The sequence below is a fragment of the Hoplias malabaricus genome, chromosome 15 (genome assembly GCF_029633855.1).
Source record: "Hoplias malabaricus isolate fHopMal1 chromosome 15, fHopMal1.hap1, whole genome shotgun sequence".
Taxonomy (NCBI): Eukaryota; Metazoa; Chordata; class Actinopteri; order Characiformes; family Erythrinidae; genus Hoplias; species Hoplias malabaricus.
The window spans coordinates 9,995,364-10,021,680 of record NC_089814.1 but is presented as its reverse complement, the minus strand read 5'-3'; the positions used below and the strand labels follow the sequence as shown (position 1 = coordinate 10,021,680).

Genomic DNA, 26,317 nt, shown 5'->3' with positions numbered 1-26,317 from the left:
GGGTCTACCACGAATCACTGGGAGCAAGGCTGACACAGGGTGACACACACACACACACACACACACATTCACACATTCACACACACTCACACCTATGGACAGTTTTGATTTGCCAATCCACCTACTTTTGGACCGTGGGAACCCCCGAAGGACACCCACACGGACATGGGGAGAACGTGATGTCATAAAAGATCCTGAAGTGTAATGTCTTTCTTTGTATTTATTCTTTAAAAAGAGTTGTAAACAGGAGCTTTCCTAGCCCTCACAGATCCCCTTTCATATATTAACATACAGCTCCATCTGCTGGGCTTGTTGTATACTAAAAGACTACATCAGTAATGGTACACTGTGTGGACAAAAGTATTGGGACACCTTCACAGTACAACCAACTGGAGCGTTTATCATATCCCTTTCTAATTACATATGGATTAATATGAACCTTACCCCAGCCCCAGCCCTTTGTAGATGTAAGAGCTTTCACTTTTCTGGGAAGGCTTTCTACAAGATTTTGTGGAAGTGTCTGGGAATTTTTAACATTTCATTCAGAAATAATTTGTAGCGTCACAAGCTTATGTTTGACCAAAGGGCCTGGCTTGCAGTCTTTGTTTTTTTATTTCCCCTAAAGTGTTAGATGTAGTTGGATCAGGGATCTGTGAGCCAGTCACGTTTTTCCACACCAAGTTCTCCCAATCATCCCTTTATGAACCTTGCTTTGTGCACTGGGGCACAGTCACGCTGGATCACAAAAACTGGGTGACTTTTAAGCAGAACGTTACAGATTGTTGGCCTCAGTTATCTGTGACCTCACTCTGTAACTTTAAATGATCTGCCAATTTGTGGCTGCGGAATGTGTGAGTGTGTGACGCCCGGTGATACACTGGTGTCCCATCCAGGATGTCTTCCTGCCTTGATCCCAATAGTGATTCCAGTTAGATATCAAACCCGTCGTGACCCTGAACTAGATAAGTGGTTAAAGACAATGAATGAATGGATGGATGAATGAACAAATAAACAAATACATTAATTAATTAAAGTATTTTACACACAACCGTGTCACTGAATCATACATCAGTAAATACATATTATTTGTAGCAATATGTAAATATTATCCTGAATGACTGAATGACAAAAGGAATGAATTTTAAAGGGTCTATATCATAACAAAATATTTACACATATTTACAGATTTCCCACTATACAGCCTACAGCAGTTTAGCACTGACAGTTATGAGGCTGTAAGTAGAAGTCTTTGTATAATTATTCGAATATAATGTACAAATAATAAATTAGAATAGTATATCTCCAAAATAATCTTTTTACATGGGAATTAACTAATAATACTGTGCATATTAAATTGTAATGATCCAAAACAATGGGCAAGTGTCTTCAAATTGTGCAAATCCATAAAAATTTTTTACTGAAATAGTTATATTTTACCAAGAAATATTGAGATTTAGTTCTCATTAAAGTATATTTTGTTCTAGAAATATGATTAATTTATTTTGAAATATCAAATGGGCGTGTTTTTAGTAAATATTCAGTAGTCGGTCATTGTGGGAGGAGCCAGGTTTCCGGAAGTGCGATGTTGCTGTTGAGTCACTGTAGGAGAACGCTGCTGGGCTGTGTGCACAGAGAGATGGACGCCCTCGGCGAGGAATAGTGGCGGATTAAATGCGGTTTCCAGGTTCGGTCCACCCATAAACACCGCTGCGGCTCTCTGCCAGACGGAGTTTGCTCCAGAATGATGGAGGAAATCGACAGGTTTCAGGTTCCAGCGGTGAATTCTGAGATGCAGCCGCTGGTGAGTTTAGCTTTAACTGAAATAAACAACAGGAGTACGGTGGGCTTTTATAAAAACACGCAGAGAAATGTGGGACGGAGAGATAAAGGGTCGCAGCACCAACAAACCAGCTCTGTTTCTCTTTCTGGAAAACGACCGTTAATGAGCCTGAGGTTTTTCTGTGTTGGGTCACGTCGCGAAAATTAAAATTGAGAGCAGAGAATTTGTGTTGGGGACTTTGGGAAGAGCTTGTCATTTTTATTATTCGTTTGTAAAGGTAGATGTTATGGGAATTAAGAGTTAACGGGGCTGCTCTGTCTTTTCAACTGGATTTTAACTGATTTTACTCATGTCAAGCTTCGCGTTAAGTTTACGAGTCAACTCGTCTGTTTAGAGTTGTTGACTGGAGTTGGAGATTACTCCCCCAGCACAACGTAGTGGTGCCCACATTTAAAAGGGCATTGGCTTTGGGTGAGTTGGTACATAGGCTATGAGTGGGTCCATGTCCCTGTTGGGTAATTTTGGGTTGTCTTAATTTAGGGTTTTATAATTTGTTTTGTTAAGTTACACAGCCAGTGTTGACCCTGCACTGACCATGGACTCCTCTGGCCCTCGACCCCCAAATAAATGTGTTGAAAGAGAATAATATAGTGCACATCAGCACAGGAGTTGATGTATAACATGAAATAAAAAAAACCTATATATAGAAAAGGTTTAATTTAAATATAGCATGTGTATTTTCAGGATATTAACAGGATTCATTAATTAATAATAACATGGATGTATTCAGATTCATGTAATTGATGAATATAAAATAGTTGAGGAAAGAATAGACAGTATCTTGAGACTCCTTCACTACTTGTCTATGCACTTGTTTGAGAGCTAATCTCGCATTGTTTCAAAAAGTTGCCTCCCTCTCCTCAAATTTACCTTGGTGATTATTACAGTGGAGGCTGGACTGAGACAGGGACCTGCTTATTTATATATGACTTGACTGATAATTAGACTTAACCCAGTAAACGTTTAGCCGTTGATTCAACGTTGAAATAACGTAATGACTGCCGTCTAATCAATGTTCTCTTAAGGTTGAAAATGAAAGTTGAAAAGACGTCCAAACACAGTTATTAATTGGTCCCGAAATAAATTACTTGTATAAAATGCGTTTTGGACGTCCACTGACGTTATCGATTGGTCACCACTTAACTAACTTATTAAGATGGATTTTGGACGTCCATTGACGTTTAAAATATGTCCTTGACGGACAGACTACTTTTAGACCTATTTTGAATGTCCAGGGTCGTTCCTTGTTTACTGGGAAAGGTGCTGTATATGATTACAATCCAATAAACATTTTGTAAAATTCAGTCAAAAATCTGGTCTGTTTGAGCACTGGAAAACAATAATCTGGAGATCTTACTCAGCCCTGCCTAGGTAAATCAGAAATAAAGACAGTGGCTTGGACTGAGAAACACAACAAAGAACAGAGCTTCTGAGAGAGCACTGAACCAAGGGCAGTGTTTGTTTTGCCGTTTGCTGTTCTCCAGAATTGTATACAGCATGTTTAAGTCATTTGTATTAAGTTCCCTATCTGTCACCCAGGTGCTCAAATGCACCACAGTATTATTATGATTGCATATTGTGAGATAATCCATCTGTTGTCTCAGCAAAAGAAAGTAAAATCCAATTTTGCATCTGTAAACACTCGTAGTACACTCTGCGTAGCTATTAATAAGACTGTAAATGCAGAATCTTTAAAGGGCAGAACGCCCAACACGCCACAATATCAATCATTTTTAATTAAAGTTTCCCTCCGGTCATTGATTTAGCCGCTAAAAGCTATTCTCTGTTCATCAGAATGACATATTTAGACATTTTTGCCCAGATCACCATCAAATGTAACTCTGCACCTTCACTTTCATTCAGCACTTAGAGACCTATGAACCTGAAGTTAGAAGTCTCCAGCCAGCCCTCTCCCACTTGCTTGCATTTCGAATTTACCTGGAAAACACCATCCCTGCAAGTTCACAGGTTATTGATGTACGAAAACAAGTCTGGATAATAATAATAAAAAAAAGAAGCTGTCAAGTGAGCACCCAGTTGGCTGTTGAAAACCATGTTGAGTTTCCCAGGCTTGTTCTGAGCACCCCATAGGGTTAAAACTAAGATGGCTGACAACTGAGTGAAATCATAATTCACTTCGTAGGAATACATCTTGTACCTATACTTAATATACCCTGTCTGATCACTGAGGTTGATTGAAAGAGACAGTAACTGATTCTTAGGTGGCGGCTTGTTTGGTCGCCCGGGGTTTTATGGCATCGTGGACCATAACGCTGGTTTTCTAGACACTAATGTAAAGATATTTTACTACTATTCTACTACTATCTTTTACTTCTGTTACACTTGAATTGTGAGACTCTGTGTATACTTTGCCTGAATGACTGATTGGATTTAGGTGAAAGTCATGCCCAGCCCAGACTTTAAAGGGGATATTGTATCAACATTAACTAACATAGCATCAGTGACATTCTCACTTATCAATCCACCTATAATCTGTTGTGTGGAGTTTACATTACTGTGTGTAGTCCTCTGAGCTCAGAATGATTTTTCGTCTTTAAACCAGAGCTGAGCTGAGGTGAGGCATCCTGGAGTGATACTGTTTCTGTCTCTTCCCTGCTTTTCAGAGAGCCAGCTGTTGCCCCACAAAGCAAAGACAGTGCTCTTTGTCATGGTAATGCCTTTATGTGGATAGAAATGCATGTAACTCAATAAATCTGGAACCTTCTCTCCAAATGTTATCTCCAAAGGAATTTGCTTCGGTGGATTTTTGCATGTTATCATAGTGCGGTTTATACTACAGAACTACAGAAGTGGGTTACTTACTTCCCTTGTTTATGGTCACGCACACTAAGCTGCAGTGATTTTTTTGTTTCCAAAATAACCCAGTTAAACATATGTCCATGTGAACACAGATCTTCACAGTTTAATACTTTCTGACCCTGTTTCATGTAGGTTAGTAGCTCATATCCATCAAACTCTTTTCTGTGCCTCTATCCACAGCTGTTCGTCATATGACCGGCAAGTCTTTGCCGTGATTGGTCCGAAGCACAGCTTGACAGATTATCCCACCAATCCCTTTTACAGTTCAGCTGTGTCAGCAGGCTGATCAGGTCTCACAAACACTATTAACAAAAGGCTCTGTTGTAGAGATGAGCACAGGCCTGAGTGCTTTGAGGAAACATTCCGTTTGTAGAGTTTCTTTGTGGCAGATTTTTTTTTAGGTCTAAATCAAACAGCTTTTTTTGTTGTCCAAGTAGATGAGCACTTGCATTTTCTGCTCTGTAACATGAATGCTGAATATAAATGTAATTTGATTAGATTTATCAGTCTCTAAGGGGTTCACGATGTTACAGCAGACATGATACTCGCTAAGGTCTGGGCAATACCAGGAATCATGGGGTTCAAAAGCAGAAGTGTCAGTCCCATTGCGAGGCATCAAACAGTCATCCAGCCATTTACACAGTGTTTTACACAATGGGCAGTTTTGGGTTGTGCGAGTATAGTGCAGCACCTGGAGGAAACCCACACAGATACAGGGAGATCACTACCCCAGTCAAACTTGTTAAAATGATGAATAGCCACATAATCACATTGTTGTTACTCTTCAGGGAAAAATAATAAGAAAATAACCCATGGCTGAATCTGAGTAGCCAATCTGTTACTCTGAAAGTTTGCTCCTGTGAGATATCTCCTGACAAGTGAAGTAAATCAGTTATCTTATCTGAATAGCTTGAGATATAAAAGGCTAACTTGTGTTTCTAATATCTCAGTTTTGATTGATGGTGTGTTTCTGTTTGCGGCACTGAACTGCAGTAATCTCCTGTTAGAGTTTTTCTCACTGAGGCTTGTTTTGTTTGTCATGATCAGTGTTTGGTCTTCTCATATCTCCTGTTTCTTTAGAGCAGTGGGTCACCCCCTGTGGCTTTCTACACCGTTCGTCTCTTTCTGTAGCTGGGAGAATTAGCATAAACTGCACAGGCAATTGAACATGTAGCTGGCAGAATATGAATAGCTACTCCGTACTTTGATGCTGTGTTTTGTGCTGCTTTTGGTGTGAGCTTTGTGTCGGCTCTGGTGTTTAACAAAGGCCAACTGTGTCATTGAATGCGCTTGTTTTCTTGGAGAAAGGTCATGGTGGAGTTAGTGTATCTGCCTGTGATTCTTATTAGACTTGTAGATTTTTAACACGATGATAAATTCTGTTTAAATGTGCTATTTAACCCTGAATAATACTTTCATAGGCAACTGGCTCTGATGTGAACCAGACGAGAATCTTATAATTGCTTCAGAAGTAAACAAGAGTCCTTTATTTTTCAGTAAAATCAATGTGTGTCTCCCTGTGATTGACTGATGCCCAGTCCTGATGCTAGTCTCCGTATTAACTGCAACACTGAGCAGGATAAAGCAGTTATAGAATATAAACAAATGAATGATTGAAATCTAAAATGCAGTCAGTGTTACTTAAGCAGTTTATAATTATATATTCTAAGGCCTATAATCAAGTCATCTTTTCTTGTATCTCTGTTGTAACATTCATTCATTATCTGTAACTGCTTATCCGGTTCAGGGTCGCAGTGGGTCTGGAGCCTACCCGGAATCACTGGGCGCAAAGCAGGAGCACACCCTGGAGGGGGCGCCAGTCCTTCACAGGGCAACACACACACTCACACACACACATTCACACCTATGGACACTTTTGAGTCGCCAATCCACCTACCAACGTGTGTTTTTGGACTATGGGAGGAAACTGGAGCACCCGGAGGAAACCCACGCAGACACGGGGAGAACACACCACACTCCTCACAGACAGTCACCCGGAGGAAACCCACACAGACACAGGGAGAACACACCACATTCCTCACACACAGTCACCCGGAGGAAACCCACGCAGACACAGGGAGAACACACCACACTCCTCACAGACAGTCACCCGGAGCAGGGCTCGAACCCCCAATCCCAGATCCCTGGAGCTGTGTGACTGCGACACTACCTGCTGCACCACCATGGCACACTCTCTCTGTTGTAACAGCAATTTCCAAAATATTGGCATATGTTTAAATGATTTCAAGACTTTTTTGCTCTGTGGTACTCCCAGCCTCAGACTGCTTAAAAGGGATTTATGCATCTGTCTTGACTTATCGCTGTGACATAACCTGTGCATGTATCCTACGCTGTTGAGTTTATACTTGCACATTGGTGTCTCTGCATCATTCTAAAATTATAACACTAGGGCTCAATCTCAGTCATGTTCCTCTACACAGTGTAGTACCAAATGAAGTGATATAGTAATAGTTCTATAATCTGTGAAGTGCATTATTTAGGGAGTAAGGCACTAATTGGAACAGAGTGTAGTTTATATTGGGTGTCAGGAAGGCATATGGGATGTGGTGTAGGGTTTGCTTTTATGTGGGAGCATTAACTGTACTGTTGCACCAGTTGGTTATTAGCAAATTCAATTAATTAAAAAATATATATTTAATAAATAATAAAAAAAAATAAAAATAAAATGGTAACTAATGTAATAGAGTTAAAATACTAGACAATTCCTAAAAAACATTCTGAATCTGTAAACCTCTGATTCGAACATCTAATATTAATATTAGATAGTCATTAATGTGAATTAATGATGGCATTTGTCAGCTATCACTCTATGTTTTACGAACCTTGGTGAACTCAGTTGCATTCAGTGACTAAAAATGTCCAAGCTGTGCCTTTGCTATCGATCTGTGGCCTTCCTCTAATGGTCTGGCTTCAAGGTGTATGATGGATGGTGTCGTGCCCCAGTGGATTTGACATGGAATGACCCTGGTGTAAGCCATAACACTGCTTTTATTAGGAGCCATAATATCCCTCTTTTCTTCTTCCTGAGAGTGAAGTCGTGAAGAAATCTTTGCTAAGAGCAAAGGTCACTAGTAGCATCTGCACTGTGACACCACTTTAATAGGCAGCGTTTTGGATATATGATATCATGGCCTTCATGGTGGCTTGAGTCCGCCGGAGTTTTCTAAGGCTACAGGATTCTCAATCCACAGTAGATGCTTTAAAGTATGGGGATGACTATCGAGGGATTGAATTTATAATGAATTTCGTAATGAAGTTTTTCCACACCTTCTAAGATCAGTCTTCAACATCAAATCCTAGGGTTGAGTGGTGTTCTCAAAAAGATGGAAAGATGGAACACCTGGATATTGGATTGTTTCACACACGAACAAAGATTGGTGTGGCACGGTGACAGGTACTATCAGGGTTCTAGGCTAAGTGGGTTCAGGCCTCGCCTCAGGTTTCTCCATATGTGTTCTCCCTGTGTCTTTGTAGGTTTCCTCCCACAGTCGAAAAGCATGCTTTTTTGTTGGAATGTCTTTGTCCTGCCTTCTACCCAGTGATCCCTGGAGAGCTCTGGACTCACCACAACACTGAACAGAATAAAGTGGTTACCGAAAGTTAATTAACGAATGTAAGAATGAATAAGGAAAAAGTGGATCTTGAATTATTTCTTATGCCTTTAAAAGATGAAAGTATTAAGTACTGTTCATCATAATGGTGGCAGATATACTAGTCTACCAGGTATTGGATGGTTATTAGAGATCCCATTTTCTCAATATCTCGTAATATTTAGAGACTCATTTTTGGGACTTATTTTCTTTTGACCTTTCACTTTATTCTGCATATAGATTAGCTTTTAAGGAAAATGAATGGGCTAAAGTTGGCTTCTGAGTTTTGCTGTGTTTTGAGCTTTAAAAATTTTCACCAATATTTGATCTGCTGTTTGTTGGAATGTATACACAGTGTTGTCAGTGTGTATTTCTAGTCTGTGTTTGGCACATTTTTAGGTGATGGAATCTGCATGGTGTGTTGACTTTATCATTCAGTCATATGTCAAGACTCCACTCAGCATGCTCCTTTTCAAAACTGCCAGTCCAGCTGAATAATTTAGCATTTCATGTGTTGCATGTAGATGTTGGTGAGCTCTGCCTGGTGCCTGATATTTTCAAATGGGAAATAACACAGCTGTGGCTGTAGCTGAAAGTGTAGTGGAACTTAAGAGTCTGTATGCTACGGCTTAATGATTTGGGGAGAATATCTTATTGCAATTACTCTAAAACATTACTGAGACTATGACTGAAATTTTATTATTTGCATAAATTAAGCTCCAGATCTTTTTACCATCATTAAATTGCAGATTTCCATACGTCCAGCTTCCAAGCTTAACCTTTCCACCTTAAATATTAAGATATCATTTAAGTGTAAGTAATTTATGATATATTTTTTTATTTCAAAGTGTAGTATCTAAATAATAGATCTTTCTTCCCTGCTTTATCTTTTAGTCATTCATATGATATATGTTTTTTTTTTTATTATTTATTTTTTTATTACCACCCCCCCCCCCCCCTCATCTATAGCTCAATGCCCATATTCACTCAGTGAAAAGTGAAGGCTACTAGCACATTCCCCCCTTTGAGATCATTTCTAAAGGCACCTCATTGCAGCCGCACCTTCTCCTCAAAACACTACTAACCTCCTCCTTCCCAGAGGCCCAGAAGGTACAGCCTGTTCTAAACCTCCTTTATTTATATATTTATTTATTTATTTATTTACACTGGAATATGCCTCAGTCCAAGTCTGCCCTGTATCGATGCTTGGTGTACTTGCAATCAGACACAGAATTAAAAATAGTTTTCTACTGTTTAGATAATTAAAAAAATAATAATAAATCATGAATTAGGGACACTGGCCTACATTGTCAGCTCCTGTCACCTACAGCTAGGACAGTGGTCCCTAGGGCTTAATTTAATTGGAAGTGCAACCTTGTAGTCCAAAATTTTCTTTACTTAATTAAGTTTTTGGTGGCACAGTGATGATGCAGGTAACGTTGCCGTCACACAGCAGCAGGGTCTCGGGGACCTTAAACCGTTTGGTATATTCTCACCATGTCTGCATAGGTTTCCTCTGGATGCTCCTGTTTCTTCACCCACAATCCAAAAACATTCAATGGTAGGTCTGTTGACTAGTAAATTTGCCCACTAGTGTGAGTGTTTGAGTGTCACAGCTACTGAGGATGGACCTGATAATGTGCCTGTAGTTCCAGTCCTAATCTGAAAATAAATGGGAGGGTTAAAAAAAAAAAGTTAAAGAAGTGTTACCCACAGTTCATAGTCTCACCCTGCCATTGTCATGTTTTTAAACATTTCTACTATTTTAAGTACTGACTACCTTAATCCGACACCCCTATTCAAATCCTGGTACTTGGAATGATTAACAGAGTAACTGTAGTCATGTTTCACATTCCCAGAGTCCCTCTGTGCTGTTCAGTCAGTGGTAAGATTGGGTTCAACAGGCTGCTTTGTGTCAGACATGCCTAATTAGTGTAGCTATAAGAACAGTACTTCTCTGTTCTGTTGTTTTTAACAGAACATGACTGCTAGATAAGAAGAAGCCCTCAGTCTCTGTTGTTTAGCCTGTGTGTCTTCTCCGCTCTAAAGTGTTCTTCTGTATCAAGGAACAGCTCGCTGGATGACTGTTGAAGAACGAAGGCACAGTATATTTTTTGTGGCCATAAAGCTGCTTCTCATTACTTCAGCTGTATCTGTATGAGCCTATTCAGTCTGTGTATATCACTCAACTCTAGTGCTCTTCCTTCTCTCTTCTAACCTGTAGTGCCTGTTTGGAAGACAAGGTCAGACAGTGATGTATCATAATGGTCAGCCTTGTTTTCAGTTCTGAGTACCTCTTTGCGACCTTAGTCAGAAATATTTATAGGCTGACAGCTACTATGTTTAGTGTGTCAAGCTGCTATGAGAGCACCCACTGGTTCATGACGTCCTCCTGGCTGCCTTGTAATAAGGCCGGGCTTGTGGTGGTCATAATGGAAGCTCTGTTGGCAAAGAGTCTTACTCTTGCTCTCCCTCCAACAGACACCCTCTGTTCTCTGACCAGTCCCCTGTGATGTCACACAGGGCCCAGTCCTTACAAACTGAGCAGAAACCTGGCATGCAGTCCACGAAGGGAAATACTAGTGGTTGCTATGACTATTTAGAAATGTCCTCTTTCTCTTTTTCTGAGCTGAGCACTGAGAGGTCTACGAAAGGCACATCTCCGTAAAAGTAAAAGGAAAGATGGCTTCAGCTACAAATTTCACAAGTGCATTAGCCATAAACCTTCAGGGACTATGCTTTTAGAAATAAATAAATTGTTCATTTACATATTTTTCATTCTTCAGTACACAACCATCTTGGTCTGGTTGTGTACCATAAATAACTTAACATTTTTAATAGGAAGATTAAATAATAAACATGGAATCAAACAGGATGTATGGAGTATACTGTCACTGAAAGATATTGAACTACGTTAGAATGTGTTGCGGTTAAGTTGTATACATTTTTTTAAATGACAGTATTTTTGTTGTAAAACTGCGCCAAATAAATAATAAATTAAATAAAAAATTAACAGAATAAACTAGCTGATCTCCAGTTACATTTGGAGCAAACAAATAGCCTTCTCTGATATTAGCTGATTCTGTTTGTACCCCCTTAATGAGAACTTGTCCTAACAAGAAAAAAAACACATGGAAGCAGTTTAAAAAGCTATGTTTGCACAAATTGCTTCCATATTTTCTTAGTCTTTGTGTCATATTATACCCTTTATCTGATTTTTTTAGACTATATCAGCATTAAAGAAGGACACTACGTTCGTGATAAATCCGACACGTCTTCCTTTATGCTTTTGTTATTTCTCTGATAAGCATGTTTTGCAGGTTTTTGCCCGACCGCCTACCAGGCCGGCCTAGAAGAGGTATTTTCGCTTACTGACTTACTGACTCCTAATGTTGATATGTGCATGCGCGAGGAGGAACTTTTAGTTCAGACATATTTCACAGAGAGAACTTAATGTGGTGCTACTACACAGTTTAGTGTTAGTTCAGCCATATTTCACATTCTAGTTTGTGAATTAAATTTGGAACTGTTTGGTGCGTTTCCACCAACAAAAACTGGTTTTTGAATCAGTTGGAACCCCAGCTGGAACCAAAGAACAAAGTGTGTGTTTCTGGGACAGTTTTTTGCGTGACACCATGCGCATCGGCCAGAGCCTCGGCTCGCCGTTGGTTAGTTCACAAGCTCAGCAGGACAGCTCGGAACTCTGTGACATTTACTCGCATATATATATATATATATAAGTTTGTCTTAATTCGCGTGTGTTTTAGTGGTGGGGAGACATTTTGTGTTTATAAAACTCCATATAGCTGCGCACAGCACATGCTTTACTCGAACCAGTTACATTGAATAAATAAGTAATTGTAATTCTTAAATTCAACAAAATGTTCTTAGTTCGTTGTTGGTAGATCATCTAGTATTTATTTTTTTAAATAAAATGAACAAGAAAAACACTCATGCCTGTGTAATAAATTATAAACAAAACCTTGTGTTTTTTTATTTTTTATTTCTGCATTAATTAGTCCTGCCTTGCTTATTTTTTGTACAACACAATCACATAATAAAAACCACATGTAAGCAACAACATGGACATGAATCACCAAAGTATGTATTTTGTCAAGTATGACAAGGGTATGTATTTTGGGCCTTCCTGTTTTTGAAATGCCAGAAACACCCTTGTGACAATGGCTATATGGTGGTCAGGCTAAACTAGGCTTGCCTAGTTTCTCTTTGCTCTTGTTTTCTAAGCCTCAAAGGGTTTTGATATTATACAATAATATTATATTATATTACAATCGGTTTGCTCTTTACAATCACGTCTTAAGTCACTGTCTCACTACCTGTGTCCAGCATCAACATATCACTACACTCAGTGTTTCAATTTTAACATTATTGCATATTGGCCCAAACTTCTAGGCCAGTAGAAAGAGCTAACAGCTTGTTGCCCCAGAATGAGCATGGTGCCCTGATGCAAATATATGTAAATATTTCTAAAATTGTTAGATTTGTACTAAACCCACTAAAATTAGCAGTAAAATCAGCAATCAGAACAACCCTGTCTCACACCTACTTGTGATATAGTCACATATTTTCAACATTTTATGCTACAGTATCATAATAATAAGTGAATGGGTAATTGCCATAGAAACCATCATATCAACACCCCAATATTATGCGACAGTAACACGAAAAACACTTCTTCATTAAGGCGTCATTACCATCCGTTAATACCACAGTCTTATTTTTATTTATGGAAAATATAACATTACTAATTCATTATTTGCTAAAATATCGAATCAAATAATGGCTAGAGAAATTTCCTTTTCAGTGTTAACCTTTTGAAAATTTTTCAAAATAACGTTAAGTGAAAGAAATGTTGTCGTTAGAGTTAAAGCTAAAGTGGGACACCAATAATAAGCATTTCTTAGGAGAAATATTATAATAAAATACGTTATGCCTTTGTTGGAATAACACCCTATGTTATGTAATTCGAATTATTATAAGAGTTTTCGTGTTACTGTCGTATAGTGTTTCTATGGTAATTACCCATTCACTTATGATCGTGATATTGTTGCATAAAATGTCAAAAATATGCGACTATGTCACAAATTGCTGTCTCCTATATATGTGACTACATCACTAGTAAGTGTGAGACCGGGTTGATCAGAAACAACAGGTAATTTGGGTAAATGAACCAAATATAAATATTAAGTCCATTATCCATTGCCTACACATGGCTAAACAAAAGAAAATTGTAATGACTAACATACAGTAAATATAATTCATGTTTGAAACTTTGTTAAGAAAGTGTAGTGTGAGGCTGGTGAACAATAAGCGGTTCTAGTCAGAGTCCATGCTGAGTCTCATTAGTCAGTCGGTGGGCCATGCAGGTGAGGCAGTCTAGCGTGTGTATGGCTCTGCGGCCGGTGAGAAGGAACACCCAAATCTATTGCTAATCACCTCGTTAGTTTAAACCACAAATAGGTGGTAGATGACATGTGGCTTGAAATGTACAGTATAAAAGTTGTTAAAGTTTTAAAGATAAACAGAATAAAGCTAACTTTGTTTGTGACTCATCTAATGTTATTCTCCTTGTCACATCGTACCCTCACCTTGTACCATTCAGCTCAAAAACTATTATGTTAATACCTAGCTTAAAAACTCAGATGTGCTCTTTATGGAATGTATTAGATGTTCTAGCCCTGTACATGTCTCTCCAGAGTATGTCACTGAGCACACAAGGCATGGTTGGTTAAGTCTGAGGCTCTAAGAGAAAGATGCAGGTGGGTCTTTTTTTGCTTAAGGCTTGTTGGGTTCTGCTGAGTCATTCTATTTAAGAGGGAATGGAACCAGTAGCACCTTAATCACCACACTCCGTCTGTCTAGACACCCTCTGGAGGCTCTGCCTGAGCTGGGCTTACTGTTTATGCATCGCATCTCTGCTGTTGCCTCTCTATCAGTTTTCCCTCCGGCTCAGATCTCTTCATAGACGTTTGGAGTAATGGGAAGTCAGGAGGAAATAGATAACCCTCATCTATTGCACTGATCAGATAGAAATAGCTTTTTATTGATTTCCATTTTTGCTTCATATGCTTTTGCTGCTCTACTTTTCTACCTTTGGGACTGTACCGTTGTTTGTTTTGAGGATTGATCGGTTTTGTGTGTGTGTGTCTGTGTGTGCGCGTGTGTGTGTGTTTCCGTCTCAAGGACCCAGCAGCCACGTCCACATCAGAAGCTGACTCAGACACGAGGGAAGCAGAGTCAGTGGCTATCAACTACAAGCCTTCTCCTCTGCAAGTAAAGATTGGTGAGTTTTCATTCTTTTAAGCACTGCTCAGTGAATTACCACAGGCCACTGTGTTCTGGGCTCAGTGTACAGACAGAATGTACATCTCGTACATTCGTCAACTTTACACAAAGCTATCAGTTCACTTTCAAACACAGAGTATGAAACAAGAAAACACCAACCTTTTCCATGCATTCTTTCACATCCCGGCTCAGAGAAGTTAACATTATATGGCAACTTTAAACTTTAAGCTACAGCTGACAATGAAGCTCTTCTGGCGTTTTGTAGCTGCCCTTTCATCTCCCACCAGTTGCCATTTTAGCACATCTTCAGATTTCAGCATCTTCCCACATAGATTTGGGGGCTGAGAAAAGCACTCATGTCTCAGCTCTTGTACTGTCTTGTAACAAGGCCACAGACATCATGGCCTAAGCCAAAGAAAACAACCTCAGAGAATTCTAGTCATGTGATATTGTAAGTTTAGATCTTTTCAGCTAGAATATTGTCATCCTATAAAATAATGATGGTTAACAATTATCCCAACCCTAATGTGTTGTTTAACCATTTACAGCACTTATATGCACACAGTTACACAATACAGGAGGTCCTCGGGTTACGATGTTTCATGGTTACGACACATCTCGTATTTACTTTATAAAGCCTTGTTTTGACTTAAGTGGTTTTGTGTCGTAAACGCCGTAACGTGAATTTCGTGTTTGGTGTGCGCGGCGGAAGAATACACGGTTACGCGGCTCGGGACCGAGGAGGATAGGTGTTAGGATAGGATATGTGCTTACAGTATGTTATTTACGTACAGTATGTTCCGAATTACACCGAAAATCGGTTTACGACGCGACGTAGGAACAGATCAACGTCGTAAGTCGAGGACCCCCTGTATATGTTCTGAAATTAGTACAGGTCTACTATAGGTCTGACGTGTTTACTCACTTAATGTAGCCTACTAACAGGAAGAGGCCATCTGACTGACTTGTAAAACAACCAGTCGCAGAGTTGTGCCTGTATAATATTGTAGGAAATATTTAAAATGTTTGTGCTACAATAAAATCAGACCCATGGAAAGCAAACCGCTAAGTGCCAGTAAAAACACAAAGATAACTCCTATTTTATAAATGCTTAAAAGAAATATGTGGAAACATTTTGGAGTGAGTTTTCATGCATCTGTAGGCAAAAGCTGACACTATGCATTACTTTACCTAGCCGGCTAGGGTAAAGCACACAGCATAACAAACCCTTTACCACTTTGTTTTGAATGTGCAGAAAAAAAAAAACCAAATGATTCACTTCCATCACACCATTAATTGCAAATATATGCCAGTTATATCTTCCGGTAGATATCAAGCCTTTAATAAGCTAGATCAATCATGTTAGAGGAAGGGCAATGACATTTTCAGTGCATAGGGTTCCCACGGATGTGATTCAGGACCGCTTGGTCTGAATAATTGAAAATGCTTAAGTGTTTGTTTGTTACATTTGTGTTTATGCCTGTATTTAGTATTCTGATGCTTTCTTTTATGTTAAAATACAACTGTGTGAATTTAAAACCTATTGGGGCCAGCCTTACATTGGTTGTTTGTTCAACTGTAGGAATGCTTTAGATTTTTCCGAGCATTCAAAAACCATTCAACATTTATATTATTGATAAGAAATTCTGTAAATTTTTTATAGCATATTTATTTGATGAGTAGTGCTGTTATATTTATTGGCATCTTTACAAATTGATGAATTGCTCAGCAATGCTCTTTGTAGTGCTTTGCATCCATCTCTCTCCTCCCAGGCCAAAGCACAGAGACCACTAGGTAAAATACAGCTGCTGCTTGTTAATTAAACTTTATATTGCAATTGTCAGGTGGCAGTTGTTGATTACTCACTGGGCTGTAAAGGAATAACAAGCACACAGAGCTGTCTGGAAGTCAAACAGAAGTCAAGTGCAATACTCCTTCATTTACTTTTATTGCATAGGAAATCCCTGCAGATCATGGCCTCATGTATAGCAGTGTTTTACAAACATGCAGCAGAGCAATTATTAACTGTCACAGAGCTTGTTTGCACATTGCATTAACGTCTTCCACATCAGCAGCATATTAGAATATACTCTATGGATATATATGTATGAATATACTGCTGATTTACACTTTTCACAATGCATCCCAAGTGTGATTAGCTGAGATATGCTTTTATTTACCTGTTGCACAGTCTTATGTAAAGGTTTGCTCAGATTACATGTTTTGTTTTCTAATGAAAATAAGTTCTCTCTATAGAACAAACTGTTTAATTACTGTTAATGCCTGCTTTTTACATACTTAAAGATATATGTAAAACTCACTTTTTGTGTGCTTTTGTATTTCCACTTGGGGCTCTACTGCTTCTATAAACACTCTTTGAGTCAGCTGAAAGATTGGCAGAAATCATATGCTTCTATGAGCCTTTTGGGTTGCACCCTTATTGTGATGTCACAATAAGGACATTTGCATAGAACCACCCTGGCAACACCCCTCACCTGCGTAAACATGGGATGGGTAGGGCGTGGCCAGCAACAGCTTATTTGCATAAAATGTATAATCTGTTATATGTATTTATCTTTAAAAATAATTAGGGCCATCCAAACTTTTGATGTATAAGGGCTGAATCGTCACCCTCAAGCATATTATGTGTAGTATTTACTGGTCATTCATGAAAGTATTGATAGAATAATCTCAAACTGGTAAGATCTGAGTAGACAATTATTCCATTATTGTCTTATAGTATTTCATATGTGTTTTATCACTGATAATAATGGACAAAATCTCTCTAAAGGAAAGAAACATGAGCTTCTAAACTAATTGTATTTAGAAGTTATCGTCATTATGATTACATTGTTTTCAGAGGAGATCAAATTTTGACACTGATAAGTCATTTCCTACAGGATGTAGGGTGTAATGTTATTTGTCCTTTGTCTATTCTCTTTTGATTGCAGAGAAACAGAGAGAGCTAGCGAGGAAAGGCTCAGCAAAAAATGGAACAGTGGGCAGTCCGGTCAATCAACAGCCCAAAAAAAACAATGTAATGGCCAGAACACGGTAAGTCTGAGTCTAGACTTTACATGCTACAGATTCATTCTGGAGAAAACATAGATTGTTCTTTTGATGAAAGCATTGCACTTCAAATACACACTTCAAATGGCTCCATTGAACAATAGAGTCCTATAACTGGGTCTTGATATATCAAGACCTCATGTTCTACTAAAAGTAAATAATTTTAGTCAAAAGGTTTCATACATAACAGGCACCTTAATAAGGGCTCTATTTGTTGCTCAGTATTAAGGTCTAGTCTGTCTGGTTTTAGGACTGGATTATATTTTTAAGGTTTTCCATGATTCAGACATTGGGATGTGTCAAAGTAAATGAATGGGTAAGAAGTGACAAGTAGGCATAGCAAAATAATATTGTCTCTTTGCAACATTTTTTACCATGTGCCAAAATTTCACAACAGACAGATCAAAGACGTCCTACACAATTACTTTAATTTAACTTTATGTTCAGAGTTAAACATTTATTTTCATTCTTTTGTAAAGTGACATTCAATTTCCGACAGCAATGATACTTTTGCAGTCAGTAGCATGGAAGCATGGCCTGAACGTTAATAGAATTTTTTAGCTGGGAGTAGTGTGAGAGCAGAAAGCTAGTGAATATTAATAAGGAGCAGTTCTTGAGTATGCGCTCTCCTGCTGGGATTATAAGACATGAAAGGACACTGGCTCAGAGCACAGGCCAGTAGATTAGCTGGACACAGGCCTGTTCCGAAAGCCTTTTCCGAGAGCCTGTGGACTACAGATTAGCTCAGTTCTTTGTTCCACGCAGGGAAAGTGGAGGAGGCCTTGCGGGTGCTGGGACTCATGTAGCAGTGGTCTGATGGTATTAAACTTTGCCTTGTCCCACAACACTCATCTGGGATTTCCACTGTGCAATTGAACTGTCTTATTATACCGTATAGTTTTAGTCAGGATCAGATGCTGCTTCACTGTTTTTGTTTACTAGATACTGCCATGAAATTGACCCATGCTATGGTCTTTGGGACTGCAAAGCAGAGGATTATTAAAAATGTATTAAAATTGATTATGATTTTTCACTACTGCTTGTATCTGATCATTATTAATTATCAGTTTCTCTTGTTGTTTCCACTGTAGGTTGGTTGTTCCTAATAAAGGTTATTCCTCGTTAGACCAGAGCCCTGATGAGAAGCCCCTGGTAGCCCTGGATACGGATAGGTACAGTATTCTCCTGTACTTCTGTGGTTTTGTTTGTATTCTTGCCTAGTTTTATTATTAATATTATTTATTTATTCATTTAATGAGTGGCTTATTTCTAAAGCAGCACTAAGGTTAAAAGTGTATATATAATTTATCCATCTCAATATCTATTAGAAACATACCTTCTTCTAGCACTAAACAGTGGTGGGAAAGATATATTTGAAAAATGGGGGGTTGTGGTGCAAAGGTCTGACAACAGTTCCCTGATATTGCTTATGCCCTCGTGGCTAAATGCCTACAAATCCTCACAGAAGTGTTGCAACATCTAGTGTAAATGCTGTTACCTAGTTTTAGAGCTTCCCTTTGAAAGTCTAAATGCTAAGTCCTTAAGGAGATATTTTGTGCTATTCATTGGTCAGATACTACTGCAGTATTTAAAAAAAAAATGACAAACTATTGCATTACCATGAGAAGATTGCATGCATAAAAGCTATGTAATTAACGGCCACTCACTAGAGAATTAATATAATTATTCCTGGCCAATATATTAGCTTTAGTCTTAGCCAAACTGCTTCCAGCTTCTGAAAGCTTAATCCATTTTGAATACTTCCAAATGATGGAGAAATCTGATTAGTCTGATTTTGTTTGTTTAATTTGTGAATGAGATTGTTGGGATCTTCAGATGTTCTGAGTCAATGGAGCTGTCCTCAGTTTGTAGTGGTCAATATAATTGTATCCACAGAAAGTGCTGTGGTTAGCAGAGGGAGTCTAAAGGGCTTTAAATAGCTTTATTTACATTGATGGTGTTGAGACTCTTGTCTGAAAGACACGTCTGTGTGAGTGGCGAGGGTTATTGACTTGTTGGCCATCTTAGCATGTGACTGGGCACATGACGCCTCACACAGATGGGTTTCTCTGTTAAATATGGTCCTCACTCCCAGCTGACCTCATCCCTGTCGCCAATTGGATCATGCTGTAGCTCACTCATCTGCCTCTCTCTCTCTCTCTCTCTCTCTCTCGGCTTTAAATAATTATTTTTATTTTTTAAATGCCCCATATATGTGACTGGATAATGTGACCCCATTGGCCCATATATGTGACCCCATGTAATGGTGACTGGAGAAACAATGGATAGGCATGCACACTTTTACATCTGTTGGCACATTTATACATTTTTAAAAGTTATTGACTGAAGTTTAATTATCTATTAACTCCCATTATTCTGCTGCCAAATCACATCACAGTGTATTTCTCCTTCCCCAGCCCTCTGATGTCTCATATGCTCTTCTTTTTTAAGTTTAGTTCTTGCGTGCTGGTGAGCTCATTCTCATTAAAATGAGGCTGTAATTACCACGAGGATCGATGAATGGGCCCAGATTGTCTCTGCTGGTTTCCATGATAAATCAATCTGCCTAAAATGCCATCTCATTTCTCTCCCCTGACTATAATGCATGTAGATTGCTCTCATTGAAGTCAGCAAATCGAGTCGATATCACTGCGTAAAAGTACTCTCGCTAATTTCCTTTAGGGTGTTCATTGTGGTCTTTTTCCACCCTTTTAGTTTCAGTGCTTTTAAATGATCCATTTTATGATCTTACTAAATGAATGGTTTTTGATCACAGCCTTGGTGTCCACAAACACTGCTCAGGTTTTAGTCCAATTCAAATTAAATAAAAGAATGCAATGGTAATTTTTGGTGGTTATGCACTAGTATTAATCTTCTTGGTCGGCACTGAAATTCTAGACATATTAAGGGTTAATTTGAATGTTAATGGAAACACTCAACACTCTTTGAACATGTCTGCATTACAGGAACGTGAAGGAATCTATTGTTTTTTTATTATAGTGATTTTATTTCTTTTTTCTAAATCCCCAGTGATGATGACTTTGACGTGTCCAGATACTCTTCGTCAGGATACTCCTCAGCCGAGGTGAGATCTCTCAGGGAACAGGTATTTATGCACCTCACTAAAGTCAATTAACCATCAGTCCTGCTCCTGATCACCATCATCATTAGAACATCTATCCACTGTTACCCTCCAGTTACTGCTTTGAAGCTGGCATTCTTTTGATCTTCCATTATAGAGCCAAATAATATCTTGCATTTACATTTCTTTAGAATATTCTTCTTCCCTCTATTGTATCTAATTTACCCATTTTTGTCATCATGAATGTCAACTCGACATCAGTAGTCATAACAGTATTATATCCATCTCCATTACGTGTTGTTGTTTTTCAGCAATAAAAGTGATTTGTCTTTTATTTAAGGCTACCTTTTCAAGATGATCAACTTTGGCAACTGACTACTCACAGGATTTTTAACTAAAATTATGTATGTACACTATATGTCCAGCTGTTTGTAGACACCCCTTATTATAAGTGAATTCAACTTCATTGGCTTGGACACAGGTGTTAATTCATGCACTGACAACTGGGAAAATCTATATAGAAATTCCTGATATGAAACGGGGCGCTCTGATGCAGAAGAGTATAAAGTCCACTGACATTGGGTTTTGGAGAAGTCTGAGGTGATGAAGGACAGTTTAATGCCTTTTAAATAATTTGGAGTGGCAGTTGGTACAAAATTAATCAACCCGTGTCAGCACCTGACTACAAAGATTCTTCTAAAATTCTTCAGGCTGAATGTTGCCCAGTTCTTACAGAAAGAATGTGTTACGGCTGCAGAGGAGGAAAAATATCTACAAATTCCCTCTAAAGAAATGTTAAATGAACAGGTGTCTACAAAGTTGTGGTCATATAGTGTTTGTATTATTATTAATTCTCTTGAAAAATATAGATGTTTTAAAATAGAAATTAGCATTATGTAAGCAGTAAATCTTTAATACCCCCCCCCAGTTAAACAACAAGTGTTGTTGATGTGCAAAGGGACTGCAGTTTCTTTTGCTGAATGGACCAACATCTCCTATTCCTTTTGTCCTCTTCAGCAAATCAACCAAGACCTGAATATCCAGCTGCTGAAAGACGGCTACCGCTTGGATGAGATCCCTGACGATGAAGATCTAGACCTCATTCCTCCAAAATCAGTCAACCCCACATGCATGTGTTGCCAAGCCACATCCTCTACAGCCTGTCAGATCCAGTAGCACCCTACAGACCTTCCCCTACCCTCACCCTCTTTTCCAAATCCCCTTTATTGTGAGTGAACCACACCACCACGTTTTAACCCTATAGGAGAATAACTGCTTAAGAATTAAAACCAATTTGTGAGAATGGTTAAAACTAATATATAGGAGAAAATATTTGAAGATAATGCACAAAAATGTACTAACAGTCATTGATTCCTCCTATGGTAGGACATGTGAGTCTTTGTATCACCACCAGAGGGTGTTTGACTTGGGTGAGCATATGTATAGAATGTGTTGAGGCAAAAATGAATGCAGTTTAAAAAAAACAAAAAAGATATCTTTGAGAAAAGAAAAAAATCTTGAGTGTTTTATGGTAGAATCTCTGCTCCTTGGTTCAAGCTTCTTTCTGTTGATTTCTTGATGCACGACAAGGTCAGGCTAGTGGGTATGAAGGGAAAAAGTAGCCTTTGTTTTTGAATGAAAGGGAAGTGCCCTTTATTCTAACCTGGATAATGAAAGTTTGAATCCACTTTCTAAGCTATTTGTATCATAAAGCAATTTCTTGAAAGCAGTATTAGTACACTGTAACATATCATTTTATGTTTCTTTGTTCAAAAACATCTCGCTAAAATCACTGAGGAATCCTGGTAAAAATGTTTTTGCCCTACCTACCCATAAAAAATAATAATAATGCCATTCAAATCAAGCATGAGATTATTTTTTACTTAAAATGAATATTAATGTTGGCCCCTGATTACGGGAATTTAAACCAGTGAATGGCCCACATTGAGGAACTGAAATGAAATACTTGAGGGATTCAGTTATTTCAAATCCATTTATTAAATCACCAAGAGCAGATAAGAGGCTGATGTTTTACTGAAGATGTAGACCTTTATTTCCCTGTCCAGATAAAATGGAATGTAGGCAGAGTTAACAATCCTGCAGCATTGCAGTTGTTCGCCTGTTGACTCTGAAAACGATCCAAAAGAATGATGAATATAATTGTCTACAGCTTTGTGGGGGGTCATTAATACCAATGTGTCCACCTTTTATAGTAGAAAATATCATAGAAACATGGTCGCCATAGGACTAAACTGTTGCAGATTTTATTTTTCATCATTTAACGTGTGCCAAGAACCCATAACAAAGAGCGATGAGTGAGTGTTTTCAGTGCCACCATATCTCTCTGGCACTTTACAAAGAATAAGGTCTAAGAGAGTGCAGAGCTGCCTACAGCTACTTCCATTACAATGCTCCACTCTGAGAGCTTTTCTGTTAATTAAGATCTCTATGTTTTTCACTCACACATTTGACACACTGTCGATATTCACAAGCGTTCCTCCAATTTTAGCCAAAGACTAGTGAGTAGTTTCAAGGTAGGATTCTGATCAAGTCCCTAACAGTGTAAAATGTCCTACTGAAGATTTAGAACCCAGAGTTCATTACGGTAGAAAAGGCCTTTAGAGTGAGTTGATGTGAAATTTACTGATATCTATAACATAAATACTACATTATACTTTAATATTAGCTATAAAAACTGAGCAATGAACCTATTATTCCAAAACCTCTCATGACATTTAGCCCAAAACTCTTTATAAGCAAACAAGCAAAAAAACAACATCTCTGTCTGTTGGTAATGAGGTACTTGTAGACTTTCACACTTTGGATGTCTGGTTTCTATCAGCACCACCGTGAACAACTGTAAAAAAGTAGAACATATTCTCCAAATAAGTTTGCATTTATAATATTTGTCAGACACTCAACCGAAGTGATACAGTTTTTTAATCGTGTAGCTTCTGCAAACTCTCAAAAGTATTAAACTCTCTGCAAACTCTCAAAAGTATTAAATAATCGTCCATCCACATTTGGATAGCTTCTACTCTCTTTGAAAGGCTTTATATTAGATGCCAGTGCATTTCTGCCAGATCAACTTTAGTGATATTTATTACTGATTTTGGGTTATTAGTTCTGAATCACACACGAGAAGCGTTTGAGTAGAGCACGCTGTGTTGGGTTTACATTTTATAGAAATGCAGGAAGTTTGAAGGAGCTCTCTGTTAGTTCCCTAAAGATACTGAAGGTACTCTGGATGTAAACAGTGTTATTAATTTTTTCTTAATAGTACTCCTGAGTTAAACGTTGAGAAAACTATGTTTTTGTTAGGTTTTTCTTACTCATTTCTACTCACTTCAAAGTAATCTGTAGAGTTTCCATTTGTAAAGTGCCACCTATTACAATCCTGCTGCCATTATTATTAGATGTCACTTCTACAACATGTACATACACACTTACATACTCATTAACACTCCAGTGTTTGGAGTACAACACACACTATCAACGCTGGAATGTATAAAGGGAAAGAACTATGGAATTTTCTAAGTACGCTTACTGTGTATAGTGTTTGTGTGCTTAAACAGTTTACATTTTTAATACAGTGGGAAGATTCAAAATAACGCTAATGTTCTGATACAGACTGAATGAGTTTTTTAGATGATTTAAAAGATGGACTGCTCCTCCTTATACTTTGATTTTGTTTGTAGCCATTGGCAGGGACCTACAGGTATATCTCATGTATCAGAGTCAGTTCCCCAGTGCAAAGGCCAAGGTCATTTCATACAGTAGCTAACATCAGGAAACGCAAGGCTGCAGCTACAAATTCCCAAGCAAGTACTGTTTACACAATACTGATTTTTCTGTTTTTTTTGTGTGTGTGTGTGTGTGTGTGTGTGTGTGTGTGTGTGCACGCATGTGAATAGACTCGATATGGTTTGGCTTTTGTTTCTGAGTACTGTGAAAGAAAGTTTCAGAATGAATACCGATGTGCTTCAACAGAATGAGAGTTCACAATTCCCTACTGTTTGTCTATTTTCTTTTGTCATTTTTGGTATCAACATTGCAACAAAATGGTTCCAATACTGGGATATAGAGGACATATAATAAACGCTTCTTCGACTAAGATTTTTACATTTTTGTCTTTTTTTCGTTAGCGCGAATGCCCTTTGTTCTCTGTACCTGCTTTTGGTTTAAAATCCGAGCGTGCTCCTCTGTTTGTAATGTGCACCATAAACCATTTCCTCATCTTCCTCCCCCGGTCTGCTGTGTTAGAGTTATGCCTTAAGTCCAGCTCTGTAGTACACCTTATTATTTATTGCTGAGTGGTTTGTTTTAATTTATTTCAACAAATGGGGAAGTATGCATTCATTGTTTTGTTTTTTTAACATAGCCTTTTTTATTTCAGTGATAAATATCATGATTGTAAAGATGTGAAGAGTTTCCATACCAGTATTTAACAATGTTCTTGTTGTAGTGTAGCATATCAATAAATACATCTGCCACATACAGATGGGAGTCTTGTGGTATGTGTGTGTGTGTGTAATCTATAGAAATAAGTTAAATGGAGGAGTAATCAGATGTTCCATAGTCCAGTACTCTGTATTTTTCACCTGACATTATTCTTTTTTCACGCTGCCTAATTTAAACATAGACATATTTGATTAGATTTTGGACACCAGTGTTTCTTCTGCAAGATATTAATAAAGAGGCTGCCCCACTTTGCTGCAGTAACAGCTTCTGTTCTTCTTTACAGTAGATGTTGGAACATTTCTGTTATTATTCTCTGCTATGTGTCAGATTAATCTTTTGTCGGCAGTGAGTGCTGGAAGGAAGACGTGGCTTTAAGCTCAATGCCACTGATAAGCCGAGAAGTTGTAATTACTCACAGAGAGACAGGGAGACTGGGGATTGGTGGAGAGCCCTGATTAGCCCTGCTTCATCCCTCCTGGAGCAGATGGTCCAGCAGGCTTACCTACAGGCCTTTGCGAACTGCATTCTACTGACCATGCACTGGACAGTGCACACTGAAAGCAAAGAAGGGGAAAGAACCTCTCTTTTTTCTTTTTTTTCTTTTGTTTTTTTGCTGAAGAAATATCAGTTTGACTTCCAGGTGAGATTTAGAACTTGTTCAGAGGATCTCTTCTCTACTTGGATGTGAGCAGCGTAGGTCTGGGTGTAAGTATTAACTCCTTAGACTCTGAATAACTGTTTCTGGTTCCAGACTTTTATTGATCCACCTTGTTATGAAATACCTTCTTGAGTAGTAATGGATCTTGGTCAAGTAACAAAAGTAGGTAAATGCAGTGTTAGGAGTCTTGCCCAAAGAGACTTACTGCCTGAGCTGGGAATCAAACCAGAGTGTACAGTTTAGAAGGAGTTGTGTCATCCACTAGGCTACACCAAGCTAATTTATGCTCAAGAATAGGTTATAAGTGATTTTTAAAAGGCTTAGACACTCTAAATTAGCCTTCTGACCCAGGACACTTAGAACTGTGTAGTGTAGCCTATATATGTATTCAAATAAAGGTATTCCGACATGTAATGACTCAGGTTAAAGGAAACGTGCCTTAAACTAGCGGCTCAATAAACTACTTAAAT

At 38.4% G+C, this 26,317-nt stretch overlaps 1 protein-coding gene across 2 annotated transcripts; it reads left to right on the top strand.

The window, feature by feature from the left end:
- Positions 1–1,607: 1,607 nt before the first annotated feature.
- On the top strand, positions 1,608–25,327 carry fam219aa (family with sequence similarity 219 member Aa). 2 transcript variants are annotated; one of them, XM_066646399.1, is made up of 6 exons: positions 1,608–1,801; positions 14,476–14,575; positions 17,529–17,631; positions 18,738–18,818; positions 20,677–20,752; positions 21,746–25,327. In XM_066646399.1, the coding sequence occupies exons 1-6, from the start codon at positions 1,742–1,744 to the stop codon at positions 21,902–21,904; spliced, it is 579 nt and encodes a 192-aa protein (XP_066502496.1). In that variant the 5' UTR covers positions 1,608–1,741; the 3' UTR covers positions 21,905–25,327. The 2 variants fall into 2 exon arrangements, with proteins under 2 accessions (XP_066502496.1, XP_066502497.1); XM_066646400.1 differs by having other exon boundaries at positions 20,677–20,731; positions 21,746–25,326.
- The last annotated feature ends 990 nt before the right edge of the window (positions 25,328–26,317 follow it).